General features: G+C 50.6%; 1 protein-coding gene across 2 annotated transcripts in view; it reads left to right on the top strand.

The window, feature by feature from the left end:
• The window catches only part of MCCC2 (methylcrotonyl-CoA carboxylase subunit 2), a 63,222-nt gene extending 48,731 nt beyond the window's left edge, over nt 1-14,491 (top strand). For both annotated transcript variants that reach the window (XM_070569879.1, XM_070569880.1), the window contains 6 exons: nt 2,460-2,536; nt 4,023-4,089; nt 6,706-6,862; nt 7,701-7,815; nt 9,564-9,649; nt 12,240-14,491. In XM_070569879.1, coding sequence (XP_070425980.1) covers nt 2,460-2,536; nt 4,023-4,089; nt 6,706-6,862; nt 7,701-7,815; nt 9,564-9,649; nt 12,240-12,357 — 620 coding nt within the window. In that variant the 3' untranslated portion in view covers nt 12,358-14,491. The remainder of the gene's footprint in view (nt 1-2,459; nt 2,537-4,022; nt 4,090-6,705; nt 6,863-7,700; nt 7,816-9,563; nt 9,650-12,239) is intronic.
• Nucleotides 14,492-14,914: the final 423 nt, after the last annotated feature.

The following is a 14,914-nucleotide window of genomic DNA, read 5'->3' as shown; positions in this document are numbered from 1 at the left end:
GAAGGTGAGGAGGGGGCATGAGAGGGTGGGGGCGGGGTGTGAGAGGGTCAGGGGGCATGAGAGGGTCAGGGGCTCATGAGAGGGCCGGGGGGGACAGGAGAAGGTGAGGGGGTATGAGAGGGTGGGGGGGTGGCAGGAGAAGGTGAGGGGGTATGAGAGGGTGAGGGGGTGGCAGGAGAAGGTGAGGAGGGGGCATGAGAGGGTCAGTGGGCATGAGAGGGTCAGGGGGCATGAGAGGGTCGGGGGCTCATGAGAGGGCCGGGGGGGACAGGAGAAGGTGAGGGGGCATGAGAGGGTGGGGGGCAGCAGGAGAAGGTGAGGGGGTATGAGAGGGTGGGGGTGGGGCGTGAGAGGGTTAGGGGGTGCATGAGAGGGTTGGGGAGGTGTGAGGGTGAGGAGGGGGCACGTGAGGGGGTCGGGGTGCATGAGGGGGTGAGGAGGGGGCGTGAGAGGGTCAGGGGGGCGTGAGAGGGTGAGGAGGGGGCGTGAGAGGGTCGGGGGGGACATGAGAGGGTCAGGGGGCATGAGAGGGTAGAGAGGGCATGAGAGGGTTGAGGGGGCGTGAGAGGGTCAGAGGGGGCGTGAGAGGGTCGGGGGGGACATGAGAGGGTCAGGGGGCATGAGAGGGTAGAGAGGGCGTGAGAGGGTTGAGGGGGCGTGAGAGGGTCAGAGGGGGCGTGAGAGGGTCGGGGGGGACATGAGAGGGTCAGGGGGCATGAGAGGGTAGAGAGGGCGTGAGAGGGTTGAGGGGGCGTGAGAGGGTCAGAGGGGGCGTGAGAGGGTCGGGGGGTACATGAGAGGGTCAGAGGGGGCATGAGAGGGTAGAGGGGGCGTGAGAGGGTTGAGGGGGCGTGAGAGGGTCAGAGGGGGCGTGAGAGGGTCGGGGGGGACATGAGAGGGTCAAGGGGCATGAGAGGGTCAGAGGGGGCATGAGAGGGTAGAGGGGGCATGAGAGGGTAGAGGGGGCATGAGAGGGTCAGAGGGGGCGTGAGAGGGTCAGAGGGGGCGTGAGAGGGTCGGGGGGGACGTGAGAGGGTCAAGGGGCATGAGAGGGTCAGAGGGGGCGTGAGAGGGTAGAGGGGGCGTGAGAGGGTTGAGGGGGCGTGAGAGGGTCAGAGGGGGCGTGAGAGGGTCGGGGGGGACATGAGAGGGTCAAGGGGCATGAGAGGGTCAGAGGGGGCGTGAGAGGGTAGAGGGGGCGTGAGAGGATCAGAGGGGGCATGAGATCGAGGGTGCCGTGGGGGGCGGTGATGGGGAGCAGAGCAGACGTTGCTGAGGCTCAGGTGCCTCCGCGGCCCCCAGGCTCCCTCCCTGGTCCTCGTGTGGTGCCTGTGGCTGCATGTGTCCGCAGGGCGGTCGGGAGAGGCCGGTAGTTCTCGGAGCGGCCGTGCACTGAGGGGTGGCAGGGGCCCCGCTCCTTGTGGGGCGGTGCTCAGGGCCTTGCCAGGCCTTTGGGACGTCCACCCCTGTGGTGCCCTGCCGTTCAGGGAGACCAGCACAGGCCCTCAGTTGGGATTTCAAACCTGGAAGAGCCAGAGGAGTCTAGGTGACCATCACGTCCGTGGTGCATTTTATTGCATCATAAACAGAATTTTTTAAAGATGGTAAGTCAAGGCCAGAGTAAAGAAAAGGTCAGGCCATTAGCACTCGGCACGGCAGCTTTGGCAGCCGAGAGCCCCTGTCCCTGGGTCGTGGGCCCGGGGAAAGTCTGCTCGGGCTCTTCAGGGCGACAACGAGTCAGCCTCCCAAGTCGAGCTGTCTGCCTCGGGGAAGAATGGGTTGGTTTGTCCTTGTCCTTCTCCCTGTCCTGTGTGTGTGTGTGGAGAGAGGGTCTTTGGAGAGAGTGGGAGTGGTGGGGGGATAAACACCAAACTTATGGAAAGGTGGACAAACGATGCGGACAGAGGAAGTGACAGTGGAGTGGTTCATCCTTCTGAGCTTGGCTGGGTTGCTCGCCTTGGACCGGGTTCTCGCCGGGCTTGACCTGTTCCTGCTTTTTGCACAGCTTGCCTTTGCTGGCTGGATCCCCTTTTCTTCAAGGGCCTGTTGTTACCACAGGCATTTTGGGCACGCGGGTCCCCTGAAGCTGGCCAGGGCCCTGCATGTCGAGCTTTAAGGGCCCCCGTCTCTTGGTCGTCTGCCTCACCCTGTGCCCGGTGTCCCATCCGCAGTGGCACCAGGCGAGTGTGACTGAGCGAACGGATAACACAGCCCGAGCCCATCCTTCGACCGAACCGAGCGGGCGGACTGGCGGGTAGCTTGACACAGATGTACCCCTTTCACAAAAGCAAATTCAGACTCCGGTAGCTTAGAAACAGGAAGCTGTGACATGGGCTGTTTCATATGATAGACAAACCTCCACAGGGAAGCTTTGATCTGAAATAAAGGTGTATGAGTATGTCTGTTGTGAATTCAAAGCCCTCTGAAATGCATAAATCTTTCTTGAATTTTCTTTTGAGGATTTGCTAGAATATTTGGATACCCAATAGGTATCATTGGAAATAACGGAGTTCTCTTTTCTGAATCTGCGAAAAAGGCAAGTACGGACAAAAATGTTTCGAGATTTTCTGTTTTAATTTAAACTTAATGAACTTTGAAGGTCAAATAATGAATGAAAATTTATTGCATAAAAGCTTTAAAATGTTTAACCAGCTGCCTTAGCAAATGGAGCACTGTGTCTGCGAGCACGTGAGCACGTGTGTGGGCTAGTGTTGGGACAGGTTTCCCGGAGGTTTACGTGGACATGGTGAACTGTCTGAGGGCTGTTGAAGAGTCCAGTGTTCGCTTTAGGAAAGTTCTAAGATGCCCGGGTTGTGTCTGCTCTGATGGCGTGGGCGTGGTCCGCGGCTGTGGGAGCGCTTGTCCCAGAGGAGGCTCATCTCCCGGGCTTCACACACCTGAGGGGCTCAGACCTACCGTTCGGGTGTCGGAGGCGTCCTCCGATTGCTCTGTTGTATCCCGTCCTCAGTTTCACTTGGTTTTATTTTCACTTTTTGGAAATGGTTCCTTGTTTTTTTCCTATCTTTTTTTTTAAAAACAAAATTGATGTTGCCATATATAGAGAGATTTTGCTTTTTTTCATTTAAATGATTATGTATAGCATTTCCTAAAATAGTAAATATTGCTAAAATAGTGACTTTTAATGGACGTATAATAGACTTATTTCTGTAGAGGCAATGTCGGCCTCACAGACTCCACCTAGGTCTGTTTGTCAGCAAGAGTCACGGGAAGCGGGAAGCGTGTTTGGCCTCCGTCTGACAGTTCCCTTGTGGAAGGAGGGCCAATGGCTACGTGACTTCCTCATTCTTGTATTTGAGGCTGAGTAGTTACTTTGTGCTTTTGTACTTGCAAAGGCATTTCCAGCAAAGTTAAAGGGATCTGCAAAGAGAGAGTAAAATATAAAGGAAAGATTTAGAAGGGTTTTCTTACATAATCTTCAGAAGATCAGGAAAGGAATAGTTATATTTTTGTGTTTTTAAATAATTTCCTAAACTCACGGTTAGAAGGTCTCTAGCACTCATCCGAGATCCCATTTATTTGGGGCATGTTGGTAAGAAAGATGTGTTTTACTGTAATCTTATGCGTGAAAAAATTTCAGGGGATCATCAACACAGATGTCGTCATAGATCTCCCAGAAGGGTTCTAGATTACACTGCACCTTCTTTAAAGTGGAGAACGGGAGTTCTCATGCAGTGAGGTCCAGGGATCCTCATGGACGAGAAGTTCTTTCTTGTTACTTAAGTTCCACTTGCTGTTGGGAATGTTAGTGGCTGACGTCCTCCCTGACTTGGCTGTCCGACAGCTCTGTCCAACACTGTGTGCCATAGGTGAGAGCACAAACCACAGCCCCTGTCCCTCATAGCGGCCCACACCGTCGTGTTAGGTTACTGTTACTGTCAGATCAGACTGGCCAGGCAGAGCGGACTCCTTATCTTTCATCCAAGTGTGGTGTTGTGGGGTGTATGATGCTGACAGATTTGTTAACCCCCCTTTAAAGAGATTTCTTTCTTATTTGCTAATAGGGGGCTCACTTTGTCCAGTTATGCTGCCAAAGGAAAATTCCTCTGCTCTTCCTTCAAAACATTACTGGTAAGAAAATGGCTCAGTCAGCTTGGTTGCAGATAACGCTGGAGCAGCCTGTCGAGGACGGCTCCGACATTGGACAGTGCAGACATGGGAGGCTTAGATAGTAGCAGAAGGTGCTATTGGGCGTGGTCCTTCTAGAGTCCCTTTCAGGGTTGATTCTTATGAACCTTAAAGACTGGGGGAGTTTATTCATATTTTCTAAGAGAAGCAATCTCTGAGTTACGTGCATCACGGTCAGTGGCCCCCTTTCCTCCTGCACCTGCAGCCCCGCAACCCAGACAGCAGCGGGAACCCCTGATTGCCCTGGTGGGGTGGGTCGTCTGGCCCATCGTCTCTTTTTCAGGACTTTGTTCCCCTTCAAGGGTTTCAAGTGTGTGTTTTCGTCTCCCTTTTCCTCACCTTTCACTGTGCAGTTAATTCTACCTGAAGCAACATCTTTTTAAAATGTACATGTGCATCCTGAACCAAAGTCTGGGCATTTGACTTTTGACCCCAAAGAATGACATGAACAGTGTCACGTCCATAGATGGTCTTAACATGGTAGACGAAGTGGCTTGTTTTTTTAAAAGATTTTATTTTTCCTTTTTCTCCCCAAAATCCTCCAGTACATAGTTGCGTATTTTCAGTTGTGGGTCCTTCTAGTTGTGGCATGTGGGATGCCGCCTCAGTGTGGCCTGACAAGCGGTGCCATGTCCATACCCAGGATCCGAACCGGCAAAACCCTTGGCTGCTGAAGCAGAGCATGTGAACTTAACCACTCGGCCATAGGGCCAGCCCCCCAAAGTGGTTTTTAAGGTCTCTTCTGGCTCCAGTTCTTTTTTTCCTGGAATTCTGTGATTCTCTTGTTTGTATTTCTTTGCACAGTACCTGACATATGGAAGGCACTCAGAAATGTGGGTTAGCTGAAAACTTCTTTTTCTCCCCAGTCTTCTGCATTATCCATGGATCTCATGGGTTCAGAGGAAGGCGAGGCTCTGAGTAGTTGTTGGGTTCGGGCAGGTGTTGCGAGAAGAGGGAGTTGGCACTCGACAGTCGCAGGGCGTTAAATAGAGCTGGTGCTGAAACGCCTCCATCTGGCGCTGCCCTGAAGTTTAAGGGATTTTTGTTAGATGGGTTTGAGAGTTCTGTCTAGAGGGCAGCCTGAGAGGCCATGGGCAAACCTCGTAAAAGGGCAGAGTCTGCAGCTTCACTGGTCCGGGGGCCTCGTTTCTGATAATGAGTCATGATTTATTAACCACTAGTAGGTTAGACCTTGTGCCTGGAAGGGTCAGTGCTCGTCTCGTTTTATTTTGTTGGCTGGGTTGGGCAGAGAGCAGAGGGTGAGTCTGAGTTTGGCTTGGCAGCGTTGCATTTGCGGGAGCTGTGCGACATTCATGGGAGGCACACGGTTCGCAGCTGAGTAAATCTTCAGCACAGAAGAACTGTGTTAGCTGGAGGTGAAGACGTGGCAACCTCAGAGTGTGGAGGTGTGTTTCAAGCTATGGGCAGAGGTAAGAACACCCTCAGAGAAGAGAAGGGAGCTCAGAGGCATCTTTGAGTGACTCTCGTTTCTTCCACGGAGGTGAGAGGAAAGGAAGGAAGGGAGCATGATACGCTGTTTCTTAAGGTGAGAGAGAGAGGAGAAAGCCAAATGAGGCGGCCTCAGCTTTCGTCTTGAAAGATCCTCCACAGGGACTGCAGGGGCCGGGGGTGCTGGGCAGGGCGTGAGAGCTTACAGAGAGTCGACAGGTGAGAGAGTGATGGCGGCCTGTCACAGGGAGTTAAGGTAAGGGCGACACAGGAGTTTCTGAGCTGTCCTGGGGGCCCAGCTCAGGGGGAGCCAAGGAGGCGATGGTGCCTGGTGAGGGCGAGGGCTGTTCGTGAGCTCTGCTGTGGCCTCAGCAAGTGCAGGTGCTGTGTGAAAACTGGTGGAATTGAGTTGGATGACCTGATGCTGGAGATCTGCAGAGCACGCACCCTGACTCTCCAGTGGGCGGGTGAGTGTGGGGTGGGGCAGGCAGGTGAAGCCTGGCCAGCGTTTCTGAGTGACGAGGAGGGAGCCTGAGGCCGGGAGGCCCAGTGGAGCTGCGGACCCGGGAGCTTGAGGAGGAGGATCCGTAGTTAGATGAAATCTTTCTTGCCCTGCTCTTGAGTGACTGACAGGGACTCTGAGCAGCCCTGTGAAACGTTCGTCTTTATTCCATCAAAGTTTGAAAGCAGCACTTACTTCAGAAGGAACAGTCTGTGTTTCAAACCAAGTCAGCGACTGCCGAAGCCCTCACAGGTCGCCACGTCACACACCGTCCTCTCCTGCTTGTCACGTCATCCCTGCACCAGCAGGCTGCTGGTGTGAGAGAATTTCTTGAAGATAAATTGCATCCTTAAGTTGTTTGAAGATCTCGTATGCATCCACATGAACAGTTTTAAGAAAACTTAAAAAGTGATTAGAGAAAATTTTATTTTACCCTTTAAAATAAAAACTTCATTTTTATTTTTGGGGCATACTTCAAATATAGATATTTTGTTGGGGTGGGAGGCCTGGAGTGAGTGAGTTTACGATGAGATGCCCTTCCAGTACTGGGAGGCATTGACTTCTGCGCGTCCTCCGCCTCCAGGGACTCCTTCTGTTCTTCCTCTTAGGATTTATGGTTGGAAGAGACTATGAAGCTGAAGGAATTGCCAAGGATGGCGCCAAGATGGTGTCTGCTGTGGCCTGTGCCAATGTGCCTAAGATGACCATCATCATTGGGGGATCCTACGGGGCTGGAAACTATGGGATGTGTGGCAGAGCATATAGGTATGTGTTGTCCTCATACTTCAAGTGTAATTACGCATGGTCAGTTTATTTCACGTTTATTTGAAATATAGTAATGGCATTCACAGATCTTGATCGATTATACCATAATTTGTATCATCTGGAGGGGTGAAATGAAATGTGACGCTAATCCACATGGATTAAAGAAATCCACAATGGGAATCAGGAACCATTTTGAAAGGGAAGATAATGAAAATATTATGTATCATAGCTTGTGTGATACAGCTACAGTCCTGCTTTGAGAAAGGTTTGTGGACTTTACTAGATGTCCTGGGAGGGAAGGAAGGAAGGCTGAAAACCAGCCTGCCAAGCAGCCTGCTCACAAAGTTCAGAAAAGAGCAGCCTGTCCGACACAGGAGAAGTAGAAAGCAGGACTTGAGAAAGAACAGACGTAAAGATGGAAGACTCAGTACGACCCAAAGTTGGTTTGTTTGAAAAGGTGAACAAAATTGATAATCCCCTGGTAAAACTGAAAATAAAGCAAGAAGCCACATATAACCAATGTTAGGCATGGAACACAGGCTGTGACCACAGATCTAAGAGGATGTTGTGAATACTTTTATGCCCAGTACATGTAGATGAAATCAAAAAAGACAATTTATCAGAACAGACATCAGAGTCACCTGGAGAACTTAAAAATCACGCTCCTCTCGGGCCCACTGCTGGAGAGTTAGTCTGGGGTGCGTATTTTTTTAAAGCTCCCCATGTAATTGTAATGAGCAACTAGAATGAAGAGCCCCTGGTTTTACAGGTAAACATGGGCATCTGGAAAGCTGTGTTGAACAGTGAGTTAATTTGATCCTCCTTTCTTTTCCCCCAGCCCGAGGTTCCTCTACCTGTGGCCGAATGCCCGAGTCTCAGTGATGGGAGGAGAGCAGGCGGCCAACGTGCTGGCGACAGTAGCGAAGGACCAGAGAGCGCGAGAAGGGAAACAGGTGCGTGTCGTCTCTCCTCCGCGGTCCAGCTTTCACGTGACTGGCCCGGAGCCGGGAGCAGCGTCCCCACCCCTCCGTGTTCCCGGCTCTAGCGCCAGCGCCTGGCGGCTGGCTCTGTTTGGGAGACACTGGCCTGGAAGTTGTTTCAGCGTAGACTACGCATTTCCTCTCTGTCTTCTCAGAGCCATTTCTTTGATGTACCTTCTTTGTGGTAATTTATAAATTTTTCAGGATCTCCAAGAAAACACTTGGAGCCTGTGCCTGAGGCACAGAGATGTCTCAGTCTTCCTCATTGGCACTTAGTGAGATTTAAGTAAATCTGACTGACTTGCTTGGTTCTGTGACCTAAAGCAGCAGAACTGTGCTTTTCCTGTTTTAGCTTTTTGGTGAACATACTTGAGTGGGAGGGCTCGGTCATCGAGTGAGAACTGAAGAATATTATTAAACTGTCTAAGTGTAAATGGAGAGCAACAAGAGCTCGATGAGAGACAAGTCAGCAGTGGCTGCTTTGAAAGTGGACTCTTGTTTGTGTCTCTTAGAGATGCTTCTGAAATTTTGCGTTAATTTTGCTAGTTATGACGTAACTGCTTTGTGTGGGTGCCGAGTCTCTGAGAGATCCGTGCATGTTGCTGACATGCTTCGGTCACTGTCTCCTGGGCACCAGGCCGGAGTGGAGGCCGCCGGCCCTCAGGTTCCCAGGCCGGCCCTCCGGGAAGGGCAGTGGGCCACCTTCTCTGTGGGGTGGGGTATGGTAAAGCCAGAGGGCGGGCCTGCCTCCCCGAGTGCGGCCGGCCCACGCCTCTCGTCCCCCGTTCTTTTCCACGCAGCAGGACGTAGACTCAGACAAGGTTTCAGTTCACCTCAGTGCCGACTGGTGCCCGAGCGAAGGCAGGCTTTCCTTGTGGGGGTGTGGACCTCCCCTGAGGTTTGCGAGACGTGCCGTGAGCTCCAGCCCAGCGTGGGGGTCTCTCGTTAGACAGTTGTGCTTTGATTAATTTGATATACAGATGCATGGATTCACCTATTTTTATAAACGAAAGGAAAGTATAGGATTCTAGTGGTTCTCCCTCCAAATTCTCGACCTAGAAATGATACTAAACTATGAAAGTACGTAGAAAGAGGTTGGATTTATTTGAAATAAGTCTTTTTGTGTGTCTGTGGAATATTTTTTAAGTTGAAAATACTTTTCAGGGTTTCAAAATTAGTTTGCATAAAGATTTTTACATCTGAATTAATTATCAGTTCTTTCTTGTGATACTGATGGGCAAACTGTTCAATTTTTAATTGGGGAAAACTCTCTCAGCTGTGTGGGAGATAGACCGAGGAGGTTGTTCCAGGTGTGGTTGCTGTTTTACCCCTTTAAGCTTTAAAATTTGGGCTATTTTGAATGGGCTCCTCTTCTCCGCCCCCTTAAGCAGAAGCTGCTGACTGGTGCAGCTTCCATGTTGTGTGATCCAGCTCAGTCGCTGTGTCCTGGGGTTATGGCAACTCGCCAGACCTCGGTTCCGACCCCACGTTAAAGGGCCTCAGGACATTGTCTCTGGGGGGGGTGTCCCTGTGCGCCCGTCGACACTTGTGTCTCGGGTGAGATCATGTATGTTCTGGCGTCGCGTGCAGTCCGTACATCCCTGCGCAGGTGTGGTTGTGACATTATTATTCACGGGCTCTGCTGCCCCTTTTCCCGAGGAGCTCTGGGTGGCTCTGCTGTCCCGCGGCAGCTGCCTCACTCTGGGCCGTGTTTCTTTCAGTTCTCCAGTGCTGAGGAAGCAGCTTTGAAAGCGCCCATCATGGCGAGGTTCGAAGAGGAAGGAAACCCTTACTATTCCAGTGCCAGGTAGGGGAGCAGCTGCGTCCAGAGGTCTGGGCACTTGGGATGATTCAGCCTTGGTGGGAACAAAAAATGATGTTTGAACACACTTGATTCTGTCCTCTTGTCTCTGTGATGGGAATGCCTGCTACCGAAATGCCCCCAGTCCCAGGCTGGGCTGTGGGTCCACCACCAGTCTCATTCTGCGCAGAGGGTCCATCCGGCAGCCAGAGGGGGCCACGCCGGGGCTGGGGGGCTAGGAGGTATAATCCCACTGTGTCAACCTTCAGGAATTAGTTCTGTTCTAATTTTTGCTTGCACACATGGATTCCTGTCAGATCCCTCTATTTGTTTTTGCCTCATTTGAAGCATGAGGTTGGCACTTGTTAACAGTGTGCTCATGCACTCAGGCCGGGGTCCCTGTGTCAGCACCAAGGAATGACGCAGGCCCAGAGATCTCTTGGTTCTCTTTGCTTCTGGTGCCACTTAGTGAGGCAGTAAATTATCACGCCGTCCCAGCTGGAGACTTGTGGCGTGAGCGTTCCGACCTCTGTCTCAGCCGCTCTAATGCTCTGCGTTCTGAAGACTAATCGAAGCCTCCTGTCTGCCTTTTATCCCTCGGGCAGATGGAGAAAAGAAAATAACTACTCGTGTCTTTTAAAATTAGGTTGTGCTGTGGGTTCTGCCGCTTACTGGTGAAGGCTCAGTGGAGACGGGAGGGAGTCGCGGCAGACCTGCCCCACGCGGCTGAGTGCGCCCTGAGGCGGGGCCCTCCCGGGCCGAGGGCACGGAGCCTCGACCAACCGATGGCCGCTGGAGTGTAGTCAGTCCAGAATTCCAGTAGCGCCATTTGGGGTTTTTAAAAAGCCAGTTTCTCTTCTTGTTAACATGTATTTTTACAAGGTACACAAATTTACAGGAATATTTTGTGTGGTGGGTCATTGATTCATTTAATTAAGAACAAAGTATTTTATGGTCTTTGATTTGAGAAATAAACATGCCCTTCTTTTTACCATCACTTAAGCAGACTTATTTGGAGCCAGTAGAAGCCAAGAGAAAATAGAAAAACTGTAAAAGGTTTTAGAGGGGATAAATATTGTAAAATCACCTACAGTTTGGTTTTGTTTTTACGTAAGATTTTGACTGAAATTTATAAGGACAGTTGAAATATTGAACTTTGAAAAATAGCATATTTTGTATGAGCTGTTAATTTGTTTTTCAGCCCTGGCTAAGTCATCTCTTGAGAAAGGCTGAATCCTTTATGATTTTCCTGCTCACATCATTATTATTATTTTAGTGCATTCTATTCAAGGAGGTGAGCAGACAGCCCAGATGGACTTCTCTTCGGATGTGAACATTGAAAGGCAGTGAGGTTTTCTGCTGACTTGTAGTTGCTTGACCCTCTGGACACTGGGTGGTGCGGAGACAAGCTGTCTTTCAAAGACGAAAGGATTTTCAAGCCAGTTTCTGGCACCTTCCTCGGGTTTAATAAATCTCAGCTGAACATTTAATGCCGGGTCTGTTTAGGCTGTGGTGTGGCCGGGTCTGTCTGTCGGAGGCTCTGTCCTCATCTGCCACCAGGAGTTCCTCTGTTTCTCTTCATCCTTGTGTGTTACGTTTGCAGCATGCCAGTCTCCTTGTGTCACTTGTGATAATCAGACTTTCTCGGGCTGTGATTCGAGCCCCGTACCTGGGGCAGGCTTCTCACTGACCATCGTGAGGCAGCCCCGCCTCATGGAGCTGCCGTGACTGTGCGGATGCTTCAGCAGGGACTCATCAGTGAGCTGGTTACAGAGGACAAGAGTGGCCTTCTTCTATTGGCCGTTGTTACTGCAGGGTCCCTATTATGAATGTTTTAGGAGCAAAGATTTGGTTCATGGTCTGTCAGTGTGATGCGGTTTAATAATTGATGCCATGTCCAGATACCAAAGGCAGTTTGTTTAAAGAAACAAAACTGCCACCTACTAATGACCTTTAAAAAGCAATATTTTTCATTCATTTTTCTTTATAGTTTAGAGGTTGTCAATGAAAAGCAACTAAAATTTCAACTTAAAAATTTCTTCTGAAAGCAGTTGAAAGCTTTTACTTGTTTTTCCTATTGTAGCAAAAAACGCAGAACTACATCTGAAGGTGCTTTATTAATAAAATGTACTAGAGTCGATTCAGTAATTTTCGTGTTTCTTAAGAGTTTGGAGAGTTGGGGAATACTCCTTTTCCGGTAGAGACTTTGGTTGGAACCGTTACCTGGGTTTATGTGGCTCTCCGTATTAATAACAGGAATGCATCAACTTGATTTGTCCGTTTATGTGTGTGGTAGAGGGGCAGGAATGGTTTTTCCTGAAATAAGTAAAAGTGTTTTTAAATTGGGGATTATTTGAAGTTTCTTATGGTAAGCTATTCTCTAAGCCATAGCTGGATTTGGCATTCTCTGGTGCCTGGGACGAAAGTCTGTTGTTTTTCTTTCTCCCTTTTTCCCTCTCTTGAATGTTCCGGTTGTGAGATTATAGTCCACAGAAGCTGGTCAGCGGATCCATGTGTTCCCTGAAGGAAAGCCTCTTTGGCATTTCTGGGTGTGTGGTGGTGGATTCCTAATAACTGGTCTTTGTTCTTTCATTAGGCTGTGGGATGATGGGATCATTGATCCGGTGGACACCAGGCTGGTCCTGGGGCTCAGTATCAGCGCAGCCCTCAACGCGCCCATCCCAAAGACCGACTTTGGCGTCTTGAGGATGTAACTGGAGTAGGAAGCGCCTTCTGTTGGACGTGTACCAAAAATTAATGCATTAGTAGCCTTAAAATTTTAGACTTTTTCAACATGTAGCTGATACAGTAAAATTGTTTTCTTAACACAGTACATTGTACTTTTCTACCTTAAAAAAAATCAGTGGAGATATTTATTTGATGAACTTCAATTCCTTGTAAATTTTGTTAGAGAAATTTTTCTGTGGCTTAGCTTTACCACCGTAAAGTGAAGAGAATCACTTAGTTACCTTTGTAACGCACACGTAGCATGAAAAGTTCTATAACCTGTAAGTTCAAGTGTTATTGAGATGATTGACGTAAAGGTATATTTCCTCTGAAATGATTGCTTTGCTAATGATGCACAGTGATATTTTAGCACACTTATTGTTTAAGAGCTTCTCTTGCTTTTCCCTCCAGCCACGTCCTCCTCCCTCGCATGGTATCAGGCTTCCTGGGGTCTGCACTGGGCCCTGTTTCCTGCCCGTTCCCTCCTTGCCCGGCAGCCTCTCCAGGGTTGACCTCCCTGATGCTGAGACCAGCGTGCTCTTTCCCGACTTTATCTGACTTAATTCTCCGCAGCACTTGGGCCAGCGGGATCCTCCTCCTGGACATACATCCCTGCTGCCAGGCCCTCGCGCCCCAGGCTCCTGCCAGCCTCCTCGGCCACTCTGTTCAGCTCTGTCTGCGGGTCCCTCCCGGCCCACTCCACCATCTGCCCTGGTTTTTCTCTAGTAGTACATGAACACACTCTCATTCTAAAAGATACAAATAACACAAAATTGCCTCTTGATTCTTTCTTTAAATTGTGGTAAAATATATGTAACATAAAATTTACCATCCTGACCATTTTTAAGTGTGTAGTTCTGTGGCTTCACGCACATTTACATTGCTGTGCGGCATCACCACCGTCCACCTCAGAACTTTTCCCAGAGGGAACTGTGTCCCCATCACACACTAACTCCCCATGCACCTCCCGCAGCCCCTGGCATGTCTCCACATTCTTTTATTGTTGTTGTTGTTGAGGAAGACTGGCCCTGAGCTAACATCTGTACCAGTCTTCCTCTACTCTGCATGTGGGACGCCTCCACGGTGTGGCTTGATGAGCGGTGTGTAGGTCCACGCCTGGGATCTGAACCCGTGACCCCAGGTTGCTGAAGTGGAGCATGTGAATTTAACCGCTACGCCACCAGGTGGGCCCTCCGCAATCCTAAAAGCATGTGTTTCTCATGACTTGATTGATCTTGCTGGGCCCTTCAGCCCGTCCTACAGCTTCAGTTGGCGTCTACATGCAGAGGTTTCCTGCGTGGACAGTTCCTGACACAGTCCCCCCGACTCCAGACCTGCATCCCTGACAGGCCTGCTGGCTGCCGGAACACACGGTCTTACAAGAGCCGCAGGTTCAGCCGTCTGGGCCTGTCGATTGTGCCTCCCGATGGCCTCTGCGCCTCCCCGGGTACTCCTGTCTTTCCCTGCCGCAGGCCTTAGACGTGGTCTGCCTGCATCCGTCTCACCTCGCCCAGTCTCTCGGTCCCTCGGACTTAGGATGGCCATTCTGAAGCGCCCATCTGATCACTTCCTCTCTCCCCGAAATCTTCACTGGGTCCCTGTGAAGGGCCAGACCTCTGATGCCCTCCACGACCCTGATCGTCACTCCTGAGTCTCGTCTCCTTGAGGTCTCCCTCACACAGGGTGCCCCTGCCTTCCCAGACCTGCTCCTGGAACCCATGGCGTCCTTCCCACCCGAGGGCCTGCCAGGTTGCCCCTGCCTGAGCTGCTCTCCTCTCCCTTTTTAGACAGTTACCCTTCCGCCTCTGTGGCCTCCCGGGGCAGGTTAGACACCTGCCGTGTGCTCTTGTGAAGCACTGTCCAGTTCCTCTGTTGTGTGTGTTGACAAGAAATACAAACATCTTGACTCACCCTCCTGCTAGGATGTCAGCTCAGTGACAGCAGGGTCCTTCTGCTGAGCCTGCATCTCTGGTGCCTGGCACTTGTAGGTCAGATGTTTGTTGAATGAATGAAAAAATCCATATTTGATATCCTCAGGCCACATCATTTTAAAATTAAGTGATTGATTATATGATCTAATACAACTATTAAATGTTTTCCTAATAAAATTCGTACTTTAAACATTTGTGTGTGATGTTCAATTCAGGCTGCATTTGTGCATCAGAAGTCAGTGAAGTGTTTCGGAATGTGTCCAGATGGGTGGCCACAGTTCAGAGGTGGGCTGCTTTTTCTGATGGACATTGGAGGCTGTCATCAAGAGGACATGACTGCTGGTTGACCTGAGAACTAAACCTGGCAATTGTGGGCCCCTCACCCCCCTTTCCCTGGTAACAGACGTTGCGCTCACTGTGCCCACTGTGCCCACTGTGGAGCCGGTTCGAGGACGCAGCCTCAAGAGCAGGGTGTCGTCGAGGCCATGTGGACGGGCTAGTGAATGAACCCCCCACGGCCTCTACATAAGCACTGAGATTCTGGCGGGTGGCGCGGAGATCTCGTCTCGGCCTCCTGGACGTGGGTTCCTTTGCTGGTTAGACCTGCCCCCTC

This window comes from Equus przewalskii, chromosome 13, assembly GCF_037783145.1.
Source record: "Equus przewalskii isolate Varuska chromosome 13, EquPr2, whole genome shotgun sequence".
NCBI classification, from domain to species: Eukaryota; Metazoa; Chordata; class Mammalia; order Perissodactyla; family Equidae; genus Equus; species Equus przewalskii.
The sequence above is the reverse complement of the archived record's forward strand: the minus strand, read 5'-3'. Positions and strand labels throughout refer to the sequence as shown.